This window comes from Bos grunniens, chromosome 16 (genome assembly GCF_055505025.1).
Source record: "Bos grunniens cultivar Pamir isolate PY7600 chromosome 16, Bosgru_T2T1.0, whole genome shotgun sequence".
In the NCBI taxonomy this organism is placed as follows: domain Eukaryota; kingdom Metazoa; phylum Chordata; class Mammalia; order Artiodactyla; family Bovidae; genus Bos; species Bos grunniens.
Genome location: NC_141180.1, coordinates 16,232,659 through 16,253,984, shown reverse-complemented (window position 1 = coordinate 16,253,984; position 21,326 = coordinate 16,232,659). Strand labels below are relative to the sequence as shown.

At 43.6% G+C, this 21,326-nt stretch overlaps 1 protein-coding gene across 4 annotated transcripts in view; it reads left to right on the top strand.

The window, feature by feature from the left end:
* The window catches only part of RGL1 (ral guanine nucleotide dissociation stimulator like 1), a 277,622-nt gene that overhangs the window by 97,243 nt on the left and 159,053 nt on the right, over positions 1–21,326 (top strand). For all 4 annotated transcript variants that reach the window (XM_086343419.1, XM_086343423.1, XM_086343424.1 and 1 more), the window contains exon 2: positions 13,087–13,250. In XM_086343419.1, coding sequence (XP_086199545.1) covers positions 13,119–13,250 — 132 coding nt within the window. In that variant the 5' untranslated portion in view covers positions 13,087–13,118. The remainder of the gene's footprint in view (positions 1–13,086; positions 13,251–21,326) is intronic.

Here is a 21,326-nt window from a genome sequence, read left to right as displayed (position 1 = left end):
TATGTCGTTGTAAAGAAAGTCTTAAAAAATAATTAGGCTTACAGATCACCATACTTTTGTAGCAAAAATGTACATATGTGACTAAGAAGTGAGAGAACTGACAACGTCAGTGTTTGGCTTCTGTTTTCTGCCATTTTTTAGAAAGAGTGGAATAATTGTTTACTTAGCTCTGGAAGGGCAGGCCTGGGAACGTTGTGACAGGCACCTGGGATTGGAGGGGAGCTGCCAGAGTGGGACATGAGGGGTGGTAGGAAGAAACAGGCTCTCAGCTTTGTAGATAAGGAAGCGCACATTTCAGATAACCCTCTTGGCTTCCTGTCTTCTACCTGAGTGCAAAGAGTTAGTGTTTCTCTTTGAACATTAACGTTACAAAGCCAATTAACATGGCCACAATTCTGTGAAAATTGTCATAGGCCATTGTTCAGTCGCTAAGTGGTGTCCGGCTCTTTGCAACCACATGGACTGCAGCATGCCAGGCTTCCCTGGTCTTCACTGTCTCTGGGAGTTTGTTCAAACTCATATGCCTTGAGTTGGTGATGCCATCCAACCATCTCATACCCTGTCGCCCCCTTCTCCTCCTGCCCTCAATCTTTCTCAGCTTCAGGGTCTTTTCCCAATGATTCAGCTCTTCCCATCACGTGACCAAAGGTTATTATAGTATGGAAAATGATGCTTTGCTCTCAATCAGACAGATCTGTTTTCAAATTCTGCTTTCTGACCTTGGGTGATTCACTTCACTTCTCTGAGCTTCAGTGAATAGGGGATTCATACTTGACTCACAGAGCTCTCAATGTAATGCCCTTCTATGTATCTATCTTCTAATGCTTAACCTATTGTTTTGAAATATAACTCTTTCTCTTCAAATTATTGTGAACTTCCCAGTGGTTCAGATTAAGAACGCTCAGCATGGAGCCGCTTAGAGGACACATGCTTATTTACCTTTATTTCTCCCTGCCTCACCCACACCTGGCACAATGAGTTGGCTAAATAATTAAAATGTCAGGGACTTCCCCATCCCTCCTGTGCATTGTATCTTGCGGGGTGAGGTTTAAGCAACTTAACTGTCATGTCCCTGGACATTTGCCATCTAGTGCAGTTAAGTCAGTTTGGCCCATGGACTCCCTTAGCTAAGAAGTCAGGGATGCTAAATTGAATATTGGCACAATTGCTCTTTGGACTAAGAGGTCTGAATCTGAGTCGGACTTTCATTCAGTCTCCACTTCGGTTTATTGGAAATGCCGAGGTCAAGCTGTGGCAATGAAAAGAATGGAGAAAGTGAAAAGTCCTGTAAAAAGCTGAAGCAGGAAAAAATAAAAGACAGATTAAAAAAAAAACAATTGCAACCCAGTTGGAATGAAATGGTGACCTAGTATGAAATAATCCTTCTTCCCCTCAGACAGATGCCTTGGTGGAGTTCCAAAACTAAAACTGAAACCTAGCTGAGTGTTCAAACCTGCATTCCTTCCACCCCTCATTTCTTGGTATCAAAGTTGAGACATTTCACGAGTTCTGCTACCACGAACTGTATGTGTGTGGGAAAGGGGCAGAGAAAATGGGCCAATTAGACTGCAGCCACATCTGTCAAAACTCTAACCCTTCACCTTAGTGAGAATATAACCTAGGATCAAACACAGAAGCCCTGCAGATGTACACAAGCCACGTGATGCAGCCTTTGGAAAGACTGTGATGGACGGCCGCTGCTTTCTGAAGGCCTAATGAGAAATCCAGGCTTGGCCCCGCTAGGAATCTTTGCAATCTTAAAGAAAAAAGTAGGTTCTAATTCAGTAACTATTTCATATATCCCAGCAAGATCCTCCCTCCAGACCGAGTCGAAAACATTCCTGACTCTGTTGCTATGCGAAGCAGTTTTCCAATACGTCTTGGAAACCTGTTTGAGATTTGAGAGTGGAATTTGGTTTTCAGTGGCCTCATTTAGGCTTGAGATCTTTTGGTTCACTCCAAAATAATGTGAGAGTTCTATTCTTCTTGGACTATGGAGGGTAAATTCTCATCTAAGATACATGTGAATGCAGGATGCATCCTCTATGACACACCCTTATATAACTGATATGAAAAGCAAAAAAAATAAATAAATAAAAACTGAAGAAATAAAAAAAGTTGGAGTGTCTTTATAAAAAAGTTCACTAAGAGACTCTGAGGGCTTCCCAGGTGGCACTAGTGGCAAAGAGCCCATCTGCCAGTGCAGGATAGGTCGGGCATGTTGCATCACAGGTGCAGGCCCAAGAAAGCTGAGAAGAAAGTAAAAAACGTGGGCACTGGTAGAAGTCATCCTAACACAGGGTACACAGGTCCTTCCCTCTCCCATGCTGGATGAATATTTGTTGTTGCTGTTCAGTCACTCAGTCGTGTCCGACTCTTTGCGACCCCATGGACTGCAGCACGCCAGGCCTCCCTGTCCTTCACCATCTCCTGGAGTTTGCTCAAATTCATGTCCGTTGAGTTGGTGATGCCATCCAACCATCACATCCTCTGTCGTCCCCTTCTCCTCCTGCCTTCAATATTTTCCAGCATCTTTTCTATTAAGTCAGCTCTTCACATCAGGTGGCCAAAGTATTGGCGCTTCAGTTTCAGCATCAGTTGCAGCATTGGGATGAATACTGAACCTGTTCATTTGGCCCTAGCCCCATTATGGGCGTTTGTTTCTATTTCACGGGACAAGATCAAGGAAGGAAGAAAATAGTTAGATGGAAATGAAGATGCTACTCTGAATATAAAGTCTAGCACTTAGTCTAGCGAATTGGTGTCTGGGGTATTCAGCAGGACTAACTGGATTTAATCATTGCTTTGTGAAACTAATCAGAGTGGGGCAAGGTTATCTGATCTAATGGAAGAAGGCTTGTAATTAAGAATACGTGTTATATGTAAAACTCATGGTGGCCTTTCTGCTTAGAGATTGAGAAGGAAGATAAGTATTGGTCTGGTGCCAACTCACTGTACATGCCTCTCCCAGAAGCGTTTTCTTGAAAGAGATTTCCCTCCATCGGGACCTGCCATTATCCTATGGTCTAGTGAAAGTGACTGTAATTAAATAGATTAGACTTCTGTTTTTGGTAAAGTAAAGATTGGGAACAGATCACTCTTTAACCTGAGATGTGGAAAGGCCAATCTATTTGGAAGTTAAATGATTTTTTGCATTAACTGATACACTCCATGGATTTCCTTTCCTGAATCTAACGTTTCAAAATTTAACATTCCTCCTGTGAGAGCTCTGTTCTGAATCTTTTCAAGAGCTGCGATTCCTGGGATTTCAGATTTTTCAGCATTTATATGGTGTTATTTTGTAAATGGGCTTCCTTTGTGGCTCAGCTGGTAAAGAATCCACCTGCAATATGGGAGACCTGTGTTCGATCCCTGGGTTGGGAAGATCCCCTGGAGAAGGAAAGGCTCCCCACTCCAGTATTCTGGCCTGGAGGATTCCATGGACTGAGTGGAGCATTGACTATTAAGGGGCAGCAGTAGTGTAGTTGGTGTTCCCAGGTAGCTTAGTGGTAAAGAATCCGCTTGCCAAGGCAGGAGACCCACGTTTGATCCCTAGGTCGGGAAGATCCCCTGGAGGAGGAAATGGCAATCCACTCCAGTATTCTTGCCTGGGATATCCCAGGAACAGAGGAGCCTGGCTGGTTGCAGACCACCGGCTTGCAAGAGTCAGACACCACAGAGCGACTGAACACCAACAGAGCAGCGTAGTGCAGTGGTGAGGATACAGCTCTGGGGTCAGGACGGCTTAGAGAAACTCCAAGACTAGTTCCTTCATCTCTCACGATCTGAGCTTCTCCGGAGTCTGGTCTGAGGATGAGCTGATGCTGATAAAGTGCAGACCCAGTGCCTGGCAGGGTGAATGCTGACTTCGGTGTGATAGTGGTGGTGGGGGGGCTTGTTAGCCCTGTTGTCGTTATTGTTGGGACTTAAAAGATAGCTCTGACATGAATCAGCTCAACTTTCTTCAACTTGAAGATAAAAATTAGCCCGGGACTGTTGAACTGGGTGATGCTCCCTTCATGGTTTTTGTATTTTGCCCTCATTCAGCCAGTTGAAGCTGGAGTCCACAGAACTGTGAAACATGGAGCCTGGGACAGTCACGTGACTTACAGTTTTATCTCATTTTCAGCTTTCAGGCGACATCATGGCTGAGCTTTTTATTGTTATAAAAATGCAGGCCATAAACAATTCAGTCCCTTAGATTTCTCTCTCTCCCCCCCTTGGAATGCTGGAGGGTTCTTTGTGATCTGAACCTCCCTTCTGTCTAGGTGTCCCTCCCTCCCCCACGTCTGTCTTTGCAGATTTGTTTCCAGACTGGCCGTGCTGAATGGGGACCAGGAAGGGAGCCCAGCTGCTTTCCTTGTGTTTTCTCTCCGTGCTGAGCAGGAATTGCTGAGCAAAGAGCAGCATTTCTCAAGGGAAGTTCATAAGGGTAGTACAAACTCGGTCTGGGTTTTCTTTCTTTTTTTTTTTTTTTTTTTGAATTATTATTAAAAACTTCTGCCAAATACTATCAGTGAGAGGGGAAAAGTGCAAAAAAATCTGAAATGCAGTTGAACCAGCCTTTAAAAAAAATATCAGTCTGAATGAAGAAGGAAGGCCTTGCACTTCTTTAATTTTCTGCATTTAACAAGAGACAGTTGCTTTCAGAGAAAGTCACTCCTGACTCCACAGACGATTGTGCAACTTTGCCCAGTATTCAGTGAGACGGTCCATAATTAAAATTCCTTTGGAAATGGTTGCCCAATGATTGACATTTGTCCCAAAATACATCGTAATGGTTAATGTGTAATCTTGGACTCCAGTGAATTTTTTTTTTATGGAAAGAAAAGAAAATGAGCTTTTTTTTTTTTAATATGATTGAGCTTTTTTTTTAAAAACAAGTTGAAGCAGCATAACAAATTTATGTCCAGTCTTGCTGTCAAAGAACTGGCAGTCCAGCAGGGGAGACCAACAGCAGGAGATTAAACTGAGGAAAGCAAAAGAAAGCAATATGCAGAATATAAGTGAGTTGCCTTATACAGACTAGAATGCTGTTAAGATTCCAAGGAAGAGATAATGAAGATCTGTTTATCTCCTAATACATGGGCATACACTGTCACTTCAAACACAAATAACTTTGAGGATTGCTATGAAATGTTTTGACATGCCCCCTTTCCCAGCCCTAGAGAGCTCTCCCTATGCCAGGGCTTCCTGGAGGCCTTTCCGTCTGATGTCTGTCTGTGCCCCAGTCTCTATTCCCCACAGAAATCCCTGATTCCAGACAGCTGCTGCTTTCTCTCTTTTCAAATGGCATAAGGCTGGTGAGACCACTGTGATGCACCCCCACAATTGGGAAGGCTGTATGTTAATACTTTCTTGTATCCCCCCAATTGGTAAATACCTCAATAGCAATCATGATTAGAAAAATCTACCACCAAGCCATCCTTAGATTTGGGTGCTAAGCATTGGTGAGCACCCCCAAACACCAGCTTTACAAAGCCTCAGTAAACTTAGAGTTGACTACATGACTGAAAATTTGGGGTTGTTCCCAGGTAGTCAAGATTCAGATGTTCTATCTGTCAATGCCAGGGGGCTCTTCACGCTCTTTTTGACTTCTGAATAGCGAATGCATACCTAATGTGGGAATAGTGACAACATGTGAATGACCTGCAGAAATCACAACTTTTCGCTGTTTTGTGTAGATCGCTCAGCTGTACTGGAAAAGCAATTCAATGCATATTAGTTTTGCTGTAAGCAGTCTCAGCAACCTTGTAGTCTGTCTATTCACTTTATTTTTATTTTATTTGGCTGCCTCGGTTTTCCGTTGCATCACGCGGGATCTTTCATTTGCTGTGCATGCACTCTCTAGTTGTGGCACGTAGCATCAGAAGTTGTGGCGCGCAGACTCCAGAGCACGTGGGTCAGGATCTTAGTTTCTAAGGATCTTAGTTTCCTGATCAGGGATCAACCTCATGTCCCCTGCATTGCAAAGCAGATTCTTAACCACTGGACCACGAGGGAAGTCTCTATCTATTTATTTTAAAGAGGAGGAAACTGAGGCTAAGGAGTGAAATTTTTGGTCAAGGTTCATGTAGAGAATTACTGTGGCTGCATGATTTGAACCCAGATCTCCTGACTGGAATTTCAGTGCTGTTTGTATGATGCTATTCTAGATCTCTGATTAAAACTAAGAGGCAGACTCTTATTGATAGATAAACTTTTTAGGTGGAAGAGTTGTAAACAGTGGGAGATAAAGATAAACTTGTCTTATCTGAACAGGACCTCAGCTCTTTAGGAAGGGGAATAAGGATGAGAGAAGGTAGGAGGAAAGACATGGAAGAAAGACAAGTGATCGTGGAAGAGACTGGAACAGGGCAAATGCCACACTTTTTCAAGATTAGAAGAAATTTGAGCTGAGTTAACAAATCAAAATTCTTCAGGGAGAAGTCAGAGTTTAAGTGTATAAAGGGAGTAAAACAGAAATACTGTATTATTGATATGAATGATGGAATCTGCAGGGGCAGAAGAAAAGCATGGCCCTAATAGGTAAAGACCAGAAACACCACACCATCCCAGTAAGGTGCTGAATATTAAACACTTTTTGTCCTTCCAAAAATATGTGAAGAGGAGAGGTGGGAGGAAAAAGATAATGATTTAGAGAGATCTCATACATTATTTACTATCATAGTAGGATGTCAAATAATGAAGTACTGATTGATTTATCAAACTCCAGCATAGGGATTAATAAAGTAAATATAGATTTCAGTAAACTTGTTCCCTAGCACTTACTTGAAACTCAGTGTTAAAAAAAAAAGATCGTGGTGTCTGGTCCCATCACTTCATGGCAAATAGAAGGGGGAAAATTGGAAGCAGTGAAAGATTTTATATTCTTGGTCTCCAAAATCATGCGGACAGTAAATGCAGCCATGAGATTAAAAGATGTTTGCTCCTTGAATGGAGAGCTATGACAAACCTAGATAGCCTGTTAAAAAGCAGACATATCACTGCTGACAAAGGTCCATATAGTCAAAGCTATGGTTTTCCCAGTAGTCAATGTGCCGATGTGACAGTTGGACCATAAAGATGGTTGAAAGGGAAGATTATGTGCTCAGTCATGTCCTACTCTTTGTGACCCCATGGACTGTAGACCGCCAAGCTCCTCTGTCCATGGGATTCTCCAGGCAAGAATACTGGAGTGGGTTGCCATTTCCTACTCCAAGGGATCTTCTTGACTCAGGAACTGAACCCATGTCTCTTGTGTCTCCCGCATTGGCAGGCAGATTGTTTACCACTAGTGCCACCTGGGAAGAGAACTGATGCTTTCCAACTGTGGTGCTGGACAAGATTCTTGAGAGTCCCTTGGACTGCAAGGAGATCAAACTAGTCAATTGTAAAGGAAATCAATCCCGAATGTTCATTAGAAGGACTGATGCTGAAACCAAAGCTCCAATACTTTGGCCACCTGATGCGAAGAGTCGACTTAACTGGAAAAGACCCTGATGCTAGGAAAAATTGAGGACAAGAGAAGGGGGCAGCAGAGGATGAGATGGTTAGATAACATCAATGGACATGAGTATGAGTAAACTCTGGGAGATAGTGAAGGACAGATGGGGAATCCTGGTGTGTTGCAGTCCATGGGGCTGCAAAGAGTTGGACACAGCTCAGTGACAGAACAACAGCAGCAGAGCATTCAACCAAGCTTAGAGTCATTCTGAGCAAAGGCTGTGTGTGACTGTATAGGTCATACCTATAAAGCCTGCCCTAGTCAGAAGTTAAGATGGGAGTAAAAAGGGGACTGCTGCTGCTGTTGCTGCTAAGTCGCTTCAGTCGTGTCGGACTCTGTGCAACCCCATAGACAGCAGCCCAACAGGCTCCCCTGTCCCTGGGATTCTCCAGGCAAGAACACTGGACTGGTTTGCCATTTCCTTCTCCAATGCATGAAAGTGAAACTCGAAAGTGAAATTGCTCAGTCTTATCCGACTCTTAGCGACCCCATGGACTGTAGCCCACAAGGCTCCTCCACTCATGGGATTTTCCAGGCAAGAGTACTGGAGTGGGTTGCCATTGCCTTCTTCAAAAAGGGGACAGAATGGTCTATTTTTTCATAGTTGCCCTCCCTCTATCTATTCCACTGTTAGCCATGATTCATCAGACGTGACCACCTCTCAAGGAACACTGTTGTGCCAATTGCCTAAGACAGTGACACTTCAACTCTAGTCCATGGGGAAGGGGCATGAGGTCTCATTCCACCAGTGAAGGGTAGGGGCCAGGGGCTGAAGCCCTTCTGAACTGACCTAGGAGAGAGTGCGTGAACAACTTTCTAGCAGTGACTTAATCTCTCTGAGTCAAATGTTTCATTGCTGTGAAATGGTGATGTTTACCCTGAGGCATTATTGTGTGGATTTGAGATACAGTAAGTCCCCAACATGTGAACGAGTTCTGTTCTGAGAATGCATTCGTTAAGTTCAATTTGTTTATAAGTCCAACAAGATTAGCCTAGGTAACCAACTAACACATTTAACACATTAGCTATATAGTATTGTACTGTAATAGGTTTATAATACATTTCACACAAATAATATATAAAAAGCAAGCACAAAAAGTAAAGAAAACATTTTTAATCTTATAGTATGGTACCTTGAAAAGTATAGACAGTACCAGCTACATCACCACGGCTTTTACACTTGCTTCTGGACATTCTGGACTTGAAAATAAAGTTACTGTACTACTGTTCTCTATAAAGTACATTCTTTGTACAGGAAAGTACACAAAAGCACAGATGCCTGCAGAGGATGCACGCACATGACAATTGGACATGTGAATGCAGGTTTGCATCTTTGCAAGTTCACAGCTTGAAGATTTGTATGTAGGGGACATACTGTAATTTGAAAAATGCCTAGCACAGTGACCGGGAGGCAATGAGAGTGCCAATCTGTGTTATTCATATGGTCGTTTTGTGTGTGTGAGCGAGGAAATATACTGAGCATGGTGGAAAGACCTCACGTCTCAGAGAGGGTGGAGGATCTCAGAGTGCTTGAAGAGCCTCATAAGAGCTGGCTGCTTCTCTGCACCCATCCTCAGTTCCCAAGTAACTTGGAATGGTTTAAAACTCAGAATTGCAGCTTCTTCCCAAACAGGGTAAGGGACGGTCTGTAGGAAGTCAGTATGCAATAGTCAGTTCAGTCTCCCATACGGAAAACTTGCCAACTTTCACCCACACTGTGGGGATGAGAAAACAGCTGTGGGCAGACAGTAGGGTGAGAGCCTTGGGGTCACTGGGCTATGTTACATCTCCAGATGTTCCATTGTGCCCCCTGAGATCCTGCAGTCTGTCTAGCTTATCCAGGTACCTTTCCATGATATACAAATGGTACAGCCACAAAACCATCTGATGTAGTTTTTCCACTTTGTTCTGATTTATTATTTGTTGTTTACAGTATTATCTCCAATAACAACAATGGAATTTCCTTCCTTACTAATTTGGCCTGTTTCCATTTTGCCTGTTTATTTTCATTTCCTTTTTTTGGAACTGAAACCCCACATGAATCTTCTTTGTTTATTCCCTTGCAGGTATGTGTCAGCATCATTTATGTCCATTCAGAAGAAATTTGCTTGTTAATTGTCAAGGTTCTGTTTCCTGGTTCCTATTGGGAGTGTATCGAGTGCTGCATGCTTCTAATTACTGCACGATGGTTTTAGTTAAGTGTTCCTCATCACTGCTCTCTGCCAGAATATTGCTTGCTCTCCATGGCTTACAGATGGAGCATGTGAGGCAGAAAAGTAACTTGGCTGTAGAAGACCCTTCTCTCGAACCTTCCGACCTATCACCCCTGCCCAGCTTATCAATGCCATTTCCATTTGCTTTTATTTTAAATTCAGTTTTTGACTGGAGGATAATTGCTTTACAATGTTGTGTGGGTTTCTGCTGATTTATGAATCAGTCATAATTATATATATATGTCTCCCCTCCCCCTTCAGCCTCCGTCGTCTCTGCCATCCCACCTTTCTAGGTCCTGGCAGGGCACAGGCTGGGCTCCCTGTGCTGCAGAGGAGCTTCCCGCTAGCCAGCTAGTTCACACATGATCGTGTGTCAATGCTGTTCTCTCGATTCGTCCCACTCTCTCCTTCCCCCACTGTGTCCACAGGTTCGTTCTCATCTGTGTCTCCGTTCCTTCCCTGCAAATAGCTTCATCAGTACTATTTTTCATTTGCTTTTATTTGGGCAGTAGGTTATGTGAGCTTAAGACCTGGTTTTTGCAGGCATGCTCAATTCCTTGAAGACATTTCCGAGAAAATGACTCTGTGGTAGCTAATGAGCAATTGCTGCTTGCAGAGTTGCTGCCTAGGGGTGCAGGATGAATGTTAGATTTAACTCTTTCTTATGAAGAGCTTACAGCCCACTAAGTCAACAGAAGTTAAAGAGAAGAGGTGACTTGACTCGTAATCTGTTAGTTGAATATATTAGATATGCTGCCTTAATTTTACTGGATTCTCATGATTTACTGAATTAATAAATCCATCAAACATAGATTTAGTACTTACTCTGTACATGACGTCATCTCTAGTGTTTAGATGCTTAAAAGACCAAAACGTAGAAATAGAATTGAAAGCAAATAATTTAAAGTGCTGTAAGTGACATGGTAGGATTCTGTCCAGAGCATATACAGAGAGATACAAAGGAGAAAGGGTCTTTATTCTCTTGGCATAGTGGGTGGAGGGGAGGTGACACAAACAAAGGCTGAAAGATCCGGGATGTTTTTGAGATCCGTAAGCACTTTATTCAGGGCTTCTCAGGTGGCTCAGTGGTTAAGAATCCGCCTGCCAATGCAGAAGACATGGGTTTGGTCCCTGGATCAGGAAGCTCCCCTGGAGTAGGATGGCAACTGACACCAGTACTCCTGCTTGGAGAATTCCATAAACAGAGGTGGTTGGCGGGCTACAGTCCAGTTCAGTTCAGTCGCTCAGTCGTGTCCGACTCTTTGCGACCCCATGAATCGCAGCACACCAGGCCTCCCTGTCCATCACCATCTCCCGGAGTTCACTCAAACTCACGTCCATCGAGTCGGTGATGCCATCCAGCCATCTCATCCTCTGTTGTCCCCTTCTCCTCCTGCCCCCAATCCCTCCCAGCGTCAGAGTCTTTTCCAATGAGTCAACTCTTCACAGGAGGTGGCCAAAGTACTGGAGTTTCAGCTTTAGCATCATTTCTTCCAAAGAACACCCAGGACTGATCTCCTTTAGAATGGACTGGTTAGATCTCCTTGCAGTCCAAGGGACTCTCAAGAGTCTTCTCCAACACCACAGTTCAAAAGCATCAATTCTTCGGCACTCAGCCTTCTTCACAGTCCAACTCTCACATCCATACATGACCACTGGAAAAACCATAGCCTTGACTAGATGGACCTTTGTTGGCAACGTAATGTCTCTGCATTTGAATATGCTATCTAGGTTGGTCATAACTTTTCTTCCAAGGAGCAAGTGTCTTTTAATTTCATGGCTGCAGTCACCATTTGCAGTGATTTTGGAGCCCCCCAAAATAAAGTCTGACACATTTCCACTGTTTCCCCATCTATTTCCCATGAAGTGATGGGACTAGATGCCATGATCCTCGTTTTCTGAATGTTGAGCTTTAAGTCAACTTTTTCGGTTGTAAAAGAGTCAGACGCCTGCAACCTCTTTATTTCCTTGGCTGTGCCTTAGTTGCAGCATGCAGGATCTTCATTGTCTCACGTGGGATCTTCCTGATTGTGACCCACAGGCTCAGCAGTTGCGGCACATGGCCTTAGTTGCTCTGTGGCATGTGGAATCTTCCAGGACCAAGGATCAAACTTGTGTCCCCTGCATTGCAAAGCAGGTTATTTACCACTGAGCCACCGGGAAAGTCCCTTTAAGCAGTTTAAACAACAGAGACAGTGTGGTTGAGGAGGCTGCTGGGCATGGTAGGAGGAAGAAGGTAGAGAAGTCTTGGATGCTGTGTTATAAAATTTGGACTTTAATCTCTGGGAAAAGATTTTGGTAGGTGGAACATCATTATCAGACTTGCTTTTTAGAACAATTACTCTCAGAAGGATGGGCTCGGGAATGTGAATAAAGGCAAGGAGATTTCTTAGGGCAGTGTGGTGCTGGGCAGGTATAATGTGATTCTGAACAAACCAGTGGCAGGTGGAAAGCTGTCAAGGAAATAGACTTTATAGAACTGGTGTCAATGTTTAAATATTGTCTCTAGAGTGACTGCTGATGAAACTGAGGCTCAAGAAGTTAACACAGCTAATAAATGTGAAAAGAGAACCTTCCTCTTTGCTTCTGCTGCAGTTTAGAAGCATGATTACTGTGGCATTTCACACACGGTGCTGTAAGACACTGTGTGGTGATTACTTGTTTACAACCCTTTCTGTCCGGAGACAGCAAACTTCTTAAGGTTAAGAACCAAACTGCGGAATTATTTGTGTCTGCCTCACATGGAGACTCGAACAAACAAGTATCTAATAGATGTTTAAAGAGTAAAACTCCTGACCCCAGAGCCAGTGCTTTTCCCACATGCCCCGCATGGCATGGAAATGCGAAAACATCTTTCAGGCTCGTTTTGAGTGCTCAGTTTGACTCCTTGCGACCCCATAGACTATAGCCCACCAGACCCCTTGTCCATGGGATTCTCTAGGCAAGATTACTGAAGTAGGTTGTCATTTCCTCTTTCAGGGGATCTTCCCAACCCAGGGCTAGAACCCTCCTCTCTTATCTCCTGCATTGGCAGGTGGATACTGAGCCACCTGGGAAGCCCAGGTGTGTCTTACATCCACCCATTTTCATGTCTTCTACTGAGGGACCAGAGCACAGTGACAAGCAGATAGAACAGGCGAAGGATGCTTTTTACTTTGCTTTAAAATTTTATCACTTTGTCCATTATCAAAATGCATCCCTTTCTCCAGAAGCCTGCATTAAAATGCCAATCATGAATAACTATAAAAAGTGTCCGTAAAATTTAGTGTCTATTATGATACTATTTTTGATGGTCTCACTATCCGCGAATCAGGCATGATAATTTGCTCTGCCATCTCATTGTTATGTAATGTTTTAACCTGGATTCCACTTTATTCTTCCACACAGATCCGTAATGCCTCCTGCCCGGCTCTTTCAAGATGGAGGAGAAGCCCTTGGGAGAGCCTGCATATGTGGTGTCTAAACTCAAACTTTCCACCAAGGTAGAAAGCACAGGACACTGGCTGGTGGAAGATCATGCTCGGATATGGGAAGTTTTAAAGACAGAGGAGGTGAGACAACGCTAAGCGACACAGTTGGTGCAATGATGGGTTTTCTTAGATTTGAGATGCTCATTCTTAGTGCAGCTTGGCAATTTTTTATTCAGGGGCCATAGGCACAACCACAGCTAGAGAATAAGAAGTCAGGCCTATGTTCCTTGGACATTAATAACTCCACAGCGATTCATTCAGCCAAGGGAGGTAGCCCTGACAGATAGGACTTAAAACATGCAAGTAGGCATTTGTCCTTGTAGACTCCTACCAAACATACATGGGAAATCAAATTGTGGTGAGAAAATTGATTCCTCAGGATTGACTAACACATGTGGAATTATATAAATTCATTCTTTGACAGCGTGAGATTAAGTATTAGTTAGGGCTCCTTGGTTGCAAGCAATAGGAATTGACTCTAATTTAAAGAAACTGGCAAATTATTGGAGGATATTGGGAGGTTCGCAGAACTGATGGGAATTTGGAGAACTATGTTTGGAAATAGGACAAGAACCAAGTCAGCAGAAACTAGTCAGAGCCCTACCCCTGGTATAACTTCCAAACTGGTCTCTCCTCTCTCATTCTCACATTTCTTTGCTCAAAATGCAAAACAATGGGAGAGGGGGCCTCACTTCCAAGCTTGGTCACATGTGTTTCTGTTGGTTATTCTGTTAAAAGGAAAATAATCTTTCACGAGCGGTCATTATATCAAGGCCTCACAGCACTTGCGGTGGGTGTCCAAATCTCTAATATCTGCATGTCGTCATGATCCCAATCCAAGAAAGTAGTAAAATAACTATAGTCTTAAATATGTGAGATCCAGATGAAGAAACTATAAATTCTTTCTATAGAAATACTAGCACAACAGAGTTTAGTTTTTTGTTTTTTAAAGCAGTAAAACTCTGCAGAAAGCTGTTTGAAGTCTCTGTGTGTGTCACTTAATAGGCTCAAGACTAGGATCAGAAAGGGAGGTGCTGAGGGCACAGAATTTAAGGAGGTGCCCACTCTCACGTTTATGTCCTGCACTTGCACAAACTTGGAAGTTAATCTGTCCTTGTATTTTGCATGCTAGGTGCCTTGCTTACTCACCCTAGTCCTGGCCCTGGCACCCAATTCTATTTGCTTTTCTCCTTCCCCAAAGGTAATCACTATCCTAAATTTGGAGTTTATCATCCTTATGCATATTTCAGGGCTTCCCAGGTGGCACTAGTGGTAAAGAACTTGGCTGCCACTGCAGGAGACACAAGGGACTTGGGTTCGATCCCTGGGTCGAGAAGATCCCCTGGAGGAGGGCATGGCAACCCACTCCAGTATTCTTGCCTGGATAATTCCATGGACAGAGGAGCCTGGCAGTCTACAGTCCATGGGTCGCAAAGAGTTGGACACGACTGAGTGACTGAGCATGCATGCAAAGTTGATACTAAAGAATGGGAACTAGGTGGGCGAACGGCATTAAATCAATCAATAATTGCAATGCAGTGTGATGAGTGTTGTATGTAATAAATACGTCCCTAGGCATTTTCAGAGCCTACAGCAGGGAACATTAATCCCCCATGGGTGTGAGTATGCTCATGGAAGTGTGGGTGTCAGGGAAAGAAAACTTCTCGGCGAAGAAGTAAGGCTTGAGTTCATTCTTAAAGGAAAAGTAGAAGTTAACCCAACATAAGGGATTTTAGAAGAGGAATCTGAGCAAATATTCCCAGAAGAGGGAAAATTGCGTAAAGGGCAGTATTATTAATAGAACGTCCTACAGTTGGGAGCGTCTGCAGCAGAAGAGAAATGGCAAGAGATGAAGCTGAGAAGCACCAAATAATGAAAAGACTTATACGCTTCACTCAGAAATTCAGGAATTGTCTTGTGGGCCTTGGGCAGTCAGTAAAGGGTTTTAGGCAGGGGTAGTGACACAGATTTGTTTTCTAGAAATCCTGCTCTGTCAGACATGTGAAGGATGGCCTGGAACACTTCAAAACCTTTTTCGGGCACTTTGATCTCCTTCTTCTCTGTATACACTCGGCTAGTCAGTGCTCAACTGGGAATTATTTGAGGGTATTGTTTTTTCATGATGGTGATTCTCTCTTTCAAGCTAGGCTGTCTGTCTTATAGACCATCTCCATTAGTTTTAATTAGACTTCACTTAGAAACCCTAAAGCACTCACATACTGCTGTACACAGTTGAAATAAATACCTGATGGTTGATTGATGAATCATTTTCATAGCAATTATGTGACCATGTGATCATGATTTCATAGTAACATGTTGTTTCTATAAAGGTTAACAGCAACCAAAATACTGCCATCTCTGGTACAAAGGTGATTTATTTCATTGGCCGTTGGGTCGTGGTCAGTGGTGGGGTTTTGTTTGTTTGTTTGGGTCTTTACTGATTGCAATTGCACTGACTCATTCATCACGCACTGCTTATCTGGGCTCAGTGTCTTGCATTTGTGAGGAGCCTGCCAAGATAAGCAATATTCTCTGTGGCTGTGAAACAGAGATGTTCTCTGTGTGAAATTCAACTAGTGAATGCCTGTATGGAGACTGGACATATGACCTCTCCCTCTCAATCCAGTTCTGGAATGGGGCCTCACATTGTAACATCACATTCTTGGAGGAAGAAATAGTATGTGTCATCATGCATAGTTTGGAGATTAAATCATTCTCATCTGAGAGACAGGAAGAGAGAGAATTAAAAAAAAAAGAGAGAGAGAGAGAAACTGGATGACTATTTGGACAAGCAGTGGGTGTGCATTTTATTCCTCTCTGAAGAGCCAGCTCTTTGCTGACCTTAAAGAATGTGGTTCAAAGATAGTGCTAGGCTTCTTCTTTGTGATTCTGAATGACTTTCTTTTTCTCTCTGCCGCAAACTTTAATATGAGGCAAAGGGATAGACGTGTCCTGCCTGGGAACTCATTAACATATAAACATGCTTTGAAATATTTTTACTGAGATCAACAGGGTAGACATTATCATCAGTAGTGAGAAATGGAATATTAAAACCAAATATTAATAATATTCAACTGGAGTCTATAAGGGAGGGAGAGAAAGTATCATTTATGAAGCACCTACTCTGTGTCAGAACTGTCCTTGGCACTTTTATATTCCGCAGTATATTCAGTTGTCACAACCATAGGGATATTTTTAACTAGGAGCTTACTTACTTATTATTCTTTTCTTTTTGGCTGCACTGGGTCTCCTTGCTGTGCCTGGGCTTTCTCTGGTTGCGGTGAGCAGGGTCCACTCTCATGTATGTATGGGCTTCTCACTGTGGTGGCTTCTCTCGTTGCTGAGCACGGGCTTAGTTGCCCTGAGGCATATGGAATCTTCCCGGACCCGGGATTGAACCGGTGTCCCCTGCACTGGCGGGTGGATTCTTCACCCCTGGACCAGGGAAGTCCCATAGGAATATTTTGCGTAAGGATTTTGAAGATTAGAAGTTAGGGCACATGCTCAAAGATACATAACTGGTAAGTGGCAGAGTAAGATTCAAACTCAAGCTTGTGTCTCTTCATTTATACCCTTATCTTCTCATGAAACTGTCTACCAAAATTATGTACATCACCCTGATTCTACATTTGGTTTCCCTTCTCAGACTTCATCTCATTCTGGTCAGGTCGGCATCTTCAGTGTAATAAATGGTTCCAGGCTTGCTCTCTGCCTGGCTCGGCAGTATCTCATGGGAATAAGCAACAACGTGCCCATCGAGTCATAACTTTATTTTATTCCTCGAAATGTTTTTCCCAGTGTGTGTGGCTGGGTTTCCATCTCAGTTTTCCCACATAGTATCACAACATCTCATGGAGACTGCACCCTGCCCTTAATTCCATTCCGTTTGAGTGAAGCCCTAAACCTCTGCTAAGTTTGTCCTAGCTCTTTTTTTCCCTGCATAACTGAATTCTGCTCCACATATTCCAAGCCATTGATAGGGGCCCAACTGTGTAAACAGTCTGATTGTTTGGAACCTGGGTATTTTCACCCATTCCCTGAATTGTTGTTGTGTCCTTGGACAGTAAGCCCACCAGAATCACCTCAAAGTTTCCCTCCGCCCTTGAGATGCTGTTCACCAAACAGTCTGCTATCACCACGGAACACAGACCTACCACTGGGGAAGTCTCTTCAGCTCCAATCTTCCCACCTTGTATCTTCTTATTTTTAACCCTTGGCTCTTGTTGCCAGAGCAAGGTGCATGCAAAGAGCTTAGAACAGTGCCTCGTACATAATAAGCAATAGATGTAGACTTTTCTTATTATTGAATGAATCAGTGAAGGACAGAGGAGTATAAAATGTCACACCCTATCAGCCTGCCAGTTTTACAGCAGTCACTTTTTGACCTCTGCCATCTGAATTCAGGATTGCTCCCACGTTCTGGAAGGCCCATACTCCAGGATTCCTTCAGTATTTTTTTTAAACAACTAGGGGATTTGAACTGGTAGACACAGCTGCCTGACTCCAATGAGACTGCCCCCACTGAGGTTCCTGTGGGTGATTTTCCCAGGAGGAAAATAATCAACCTCAACTAAACAGCACTGTGTTGATATATGCAAATGATTCTGGGCAGCGTCCACCCACTCAGCTCCTCCTTCTCAGCCCCGAGAGTGTGGGAGGGGCGACGGCAGTTGGCAGTGTGCTCCTCAGGGACGTCTTCCTGGAAAGGTGTGGGCGGGCTGGGTTCTCAACCTTCTGTTATCCTACCTGCTGACTTGGGTCAGGTGACCATTTGCAGGGGGAAAGGCCAGGGCCTTTTAGGAGGATAAAAGTGATAGGTAGAGAGCTTTCTCCAGTAAAACTCTGTTAGACATTTGCAACCACTTTAGCCTGTTCTCTTTGGCTCCGGGCTTCCCAGGTGGCGCTAGTGGTAAAGAATCCGCCTGCCAAGGCAGGAGATGCAGGTTCAATCCCTGGGTCAGGAAGATCCCTTGGAGGAGGAAATGGCAACCCATTGCAGTGTTCTTGCCTGGGAAATCCCAGGGACAGAAGAGCCTGGGTGGGCTGCAGCCCATGGGGTCGCAGAGTCTGACACGACTGAGCCTCCACAGGCCTTTGGCTCCCAGTCCTAGAACAAACCCTGCCTTCGCCATGTTAGATGTGAACACTTCTTTGTACCTTACTACAGAGAGTAAAGAAAACTCCAGGTGAATTTAGGAAGGGAGGGAGGGAGGAAAAAAAAGAGGGAGGGAAGGAGGAAGAAAGAAAAAGACCAGTTTCTTGAGGGCTTGGAAACCATTCCTTCATGGGGCTTGTGTTCATGTGAGTCTAAGATCCCAAGAAAAAGTGTGCGAAGCAGTTCTATTTCAGCTCGTTGTTTTCCAAAATGTGCTCACTGTAAACCTCAGGGTCCTTTTTTATTCGCTTGAAAACTCCATTATTGCCAGGACAAGCTTGGCATGAAGTAATAAAGAGGCAGGGGGTTGGGGGAGAGGAGCTCACAAACTGAAACAGTGCCCATGAAAGGGAAAGAATTGTCTTCTGTCCTTTAGGCTTATCTCCCCTTCGAGGGCACAAAATGAAGAAGAAACGGTATTTATTTAAATTTGTCCTTGGATTACAAATGTAGGCTATCTGGGGAGAAGCTGTACTGCTTCGCACAGCACTGAGTAGCTAGTCCAAAGGCCTGTCCTCTTTCAGGGGCCCAGGAGAGGAAATAGTGGAAAACTTTTACTATAAATTCTTCTCCTGTGACCCGACATTTGAGAAATTTACCTGCTTTACTTGGTGAGAAACCCTTGTCTAGGAATCTCAAGACACATTATAATCTTTTGTAATCTTTTTTTTTGGGGGGGGTGGGGCGTGGGGGGGTGGGCTGCACTGCCTGGATTGTGGGATCTTAGTTCAACCCCAAGCAGGGGTTGAACCTGGGCCCTCTGCAGTGAGAGTGCAGAATCCTAACCACTGGACCACCAGGGAACCCCCCTGGAACCTTTATAGATGGAGAAAATTTCAGAAAGGTAGAGATTTACAGGAGGTCGCTGGTAGGAAAAGGTTGTCGTTGTTTAATCACCAAATCACGTCTGACTCTGTGTGACCCCATGGACTGTAGACCGCCAGGCTCCTCTGACCATGGGGTTCTCCAGGCAAGAATACTGGAGTGGGTTGCCATTCCCTTCTCCAAGGAAAGGGTTAGCATGCTTTAAAAACTTGGACTCTGATAAGGGGATATTGGTGGCCCCAGTGCCTTTGCACATGACGTTCTAGTCTCTGTTTAGGGTGCCCTTCCTTCCCCTTTGCCCAGCTAACTCCTATTCATCCTTCAGACTCTGGAAGTTTCCCTTGACCTCTATAGTCTGTGTTATATGCCCTTGTCATTTTTTTTTCTTAATTTTCTAAAAAGTACTCTGTGTTTCCTTCATGTCCATTTATCACATTATATGGCAATCATTTATTTTATATTCTTTTCCAGTGTACTATGAGCTCCTAATCTGAGAAACTATGTCTGTTTTATTCAGAGTTATTTCACTACACTCTTGAGACATTTGTTGAATGAATAAATGAATGAACAAAGGAACGGACAGAAAACCAACTGTCTCACCTGTTGGTGCTTACTCTGAGAAGAGCACCCAAGTGACAGAACTTCTGGCAGTTAGTGGTGTTTCCTCTGCTGTCATGGAAGGATGGACCCAAGGCCCAGAACCATGTGATTGACTCTGTGGCTTGTACTTGCCAAGAATGGGAACCATTAGGATTTTACTGGATTTCTGAGAAATCAACGCCATATGTGTGTAGTAAAAGTACAGTGACAATGGAAGCAAGTAGCCTGATGAAAAGAGTCCTCAGTAAGCAAAATAACCTCTCCACCCACTCCTGGTTACCCTTATGGCCATATGGTGCTTACAGACTCAAAACATTCATTTTAAGTAGGTTGGATGCAGTGCAAGGACAAATCTGAATTGTTTCAAAGTAAAAATGTTGATCAAGGAAGCTAAAAATGGCAAAAAAAAGACTTGAAACACTGTGATGGAGGAATTGTGCTCTATCAAAGTGGGAGGTGAAGTTATGTTTAAGGAATCATGGAGGATAGTAGATATGGGAAAGCAAGAAAGAGCCAAGATTTCGATTGGGAGTCCAGAAGTTTTATAATTTATTAAGAGAAATCAAAACTGCTGACAATACAGTTACAAAGCCAGTGATTGCCAAACACCCCTGGACTTACTGGAAGAAATGGAGCAAGACCCTGGATACAAAGTATCCACACAGGGACAGGCTGTCCCTTTGGGGCAGGAAACACTGGGTCATTCATTTTCTGAAAGGCAGGGACCACAAGAAAGAATGTGCAGGGGCTTAAGTGAACCCTATGCTAGCTCAGACAGTAAAGACTCTGCCTGAAATGCAGGAAACCGAAGTTCCATTCCTGGGTCAGGAAGATCCCCTGGAGAAGGGGATGGCAACCCACTCCAGTATTCTTTCCTGGAGACTCCCGTGGACAGAGAAGCCTGGCGGGCTACAGTCCATGGGGTTGCAAACAATCAGACACAACTGAGTGACTTTCACTTTCTTTCGTGTGAACTACAGGGCCACACACGTGCTGACTGTTAAGCAGCCATAAGAATTTGAACTGAGAGCCAAGAAGATATATTAAGTCAAATTATTTACCCCTAAGTTTCATGTTTTTAATTGTTAAGACAGAAATATAGGACACTGTAGAAATCATAAGTGACAGCAAATTTTTATTTTATTATTTTTTAAAGTTTTTATTGGTGGATAGTTGATTTGCAGTGTTGTGTTACTTTCAGGTACAGTAAAGTGGTCAGCGATTTTTAAATATGACCCTTAAATATCTAGTCACCTTGCAAAGGTTTTCCCCACCACAACCACAACATTCCAGTCCTTGTAGGACCAAGGTAAATTTCCAGGGGCCATCTAATGTGAGCATAGCTTGTCATATGTCATCCTTAACCTTTGGCAGGGACAGGAAGGTAGTCTGTTCAGCCTTTTAATGCTATTTTCTCTTTGCCTAGATGGTTGCATGTTTCTTTTGCAGTGGAGAAACTTCCTTGGCATTATATCACCACTTAATTTATTCATAGCTGAATTACCCAAAATTCTTGTGAAAGCAGTGGCCTGGTTACCTTAATTTTCTGCTAGTTTATGAGATAACAGTACACAATC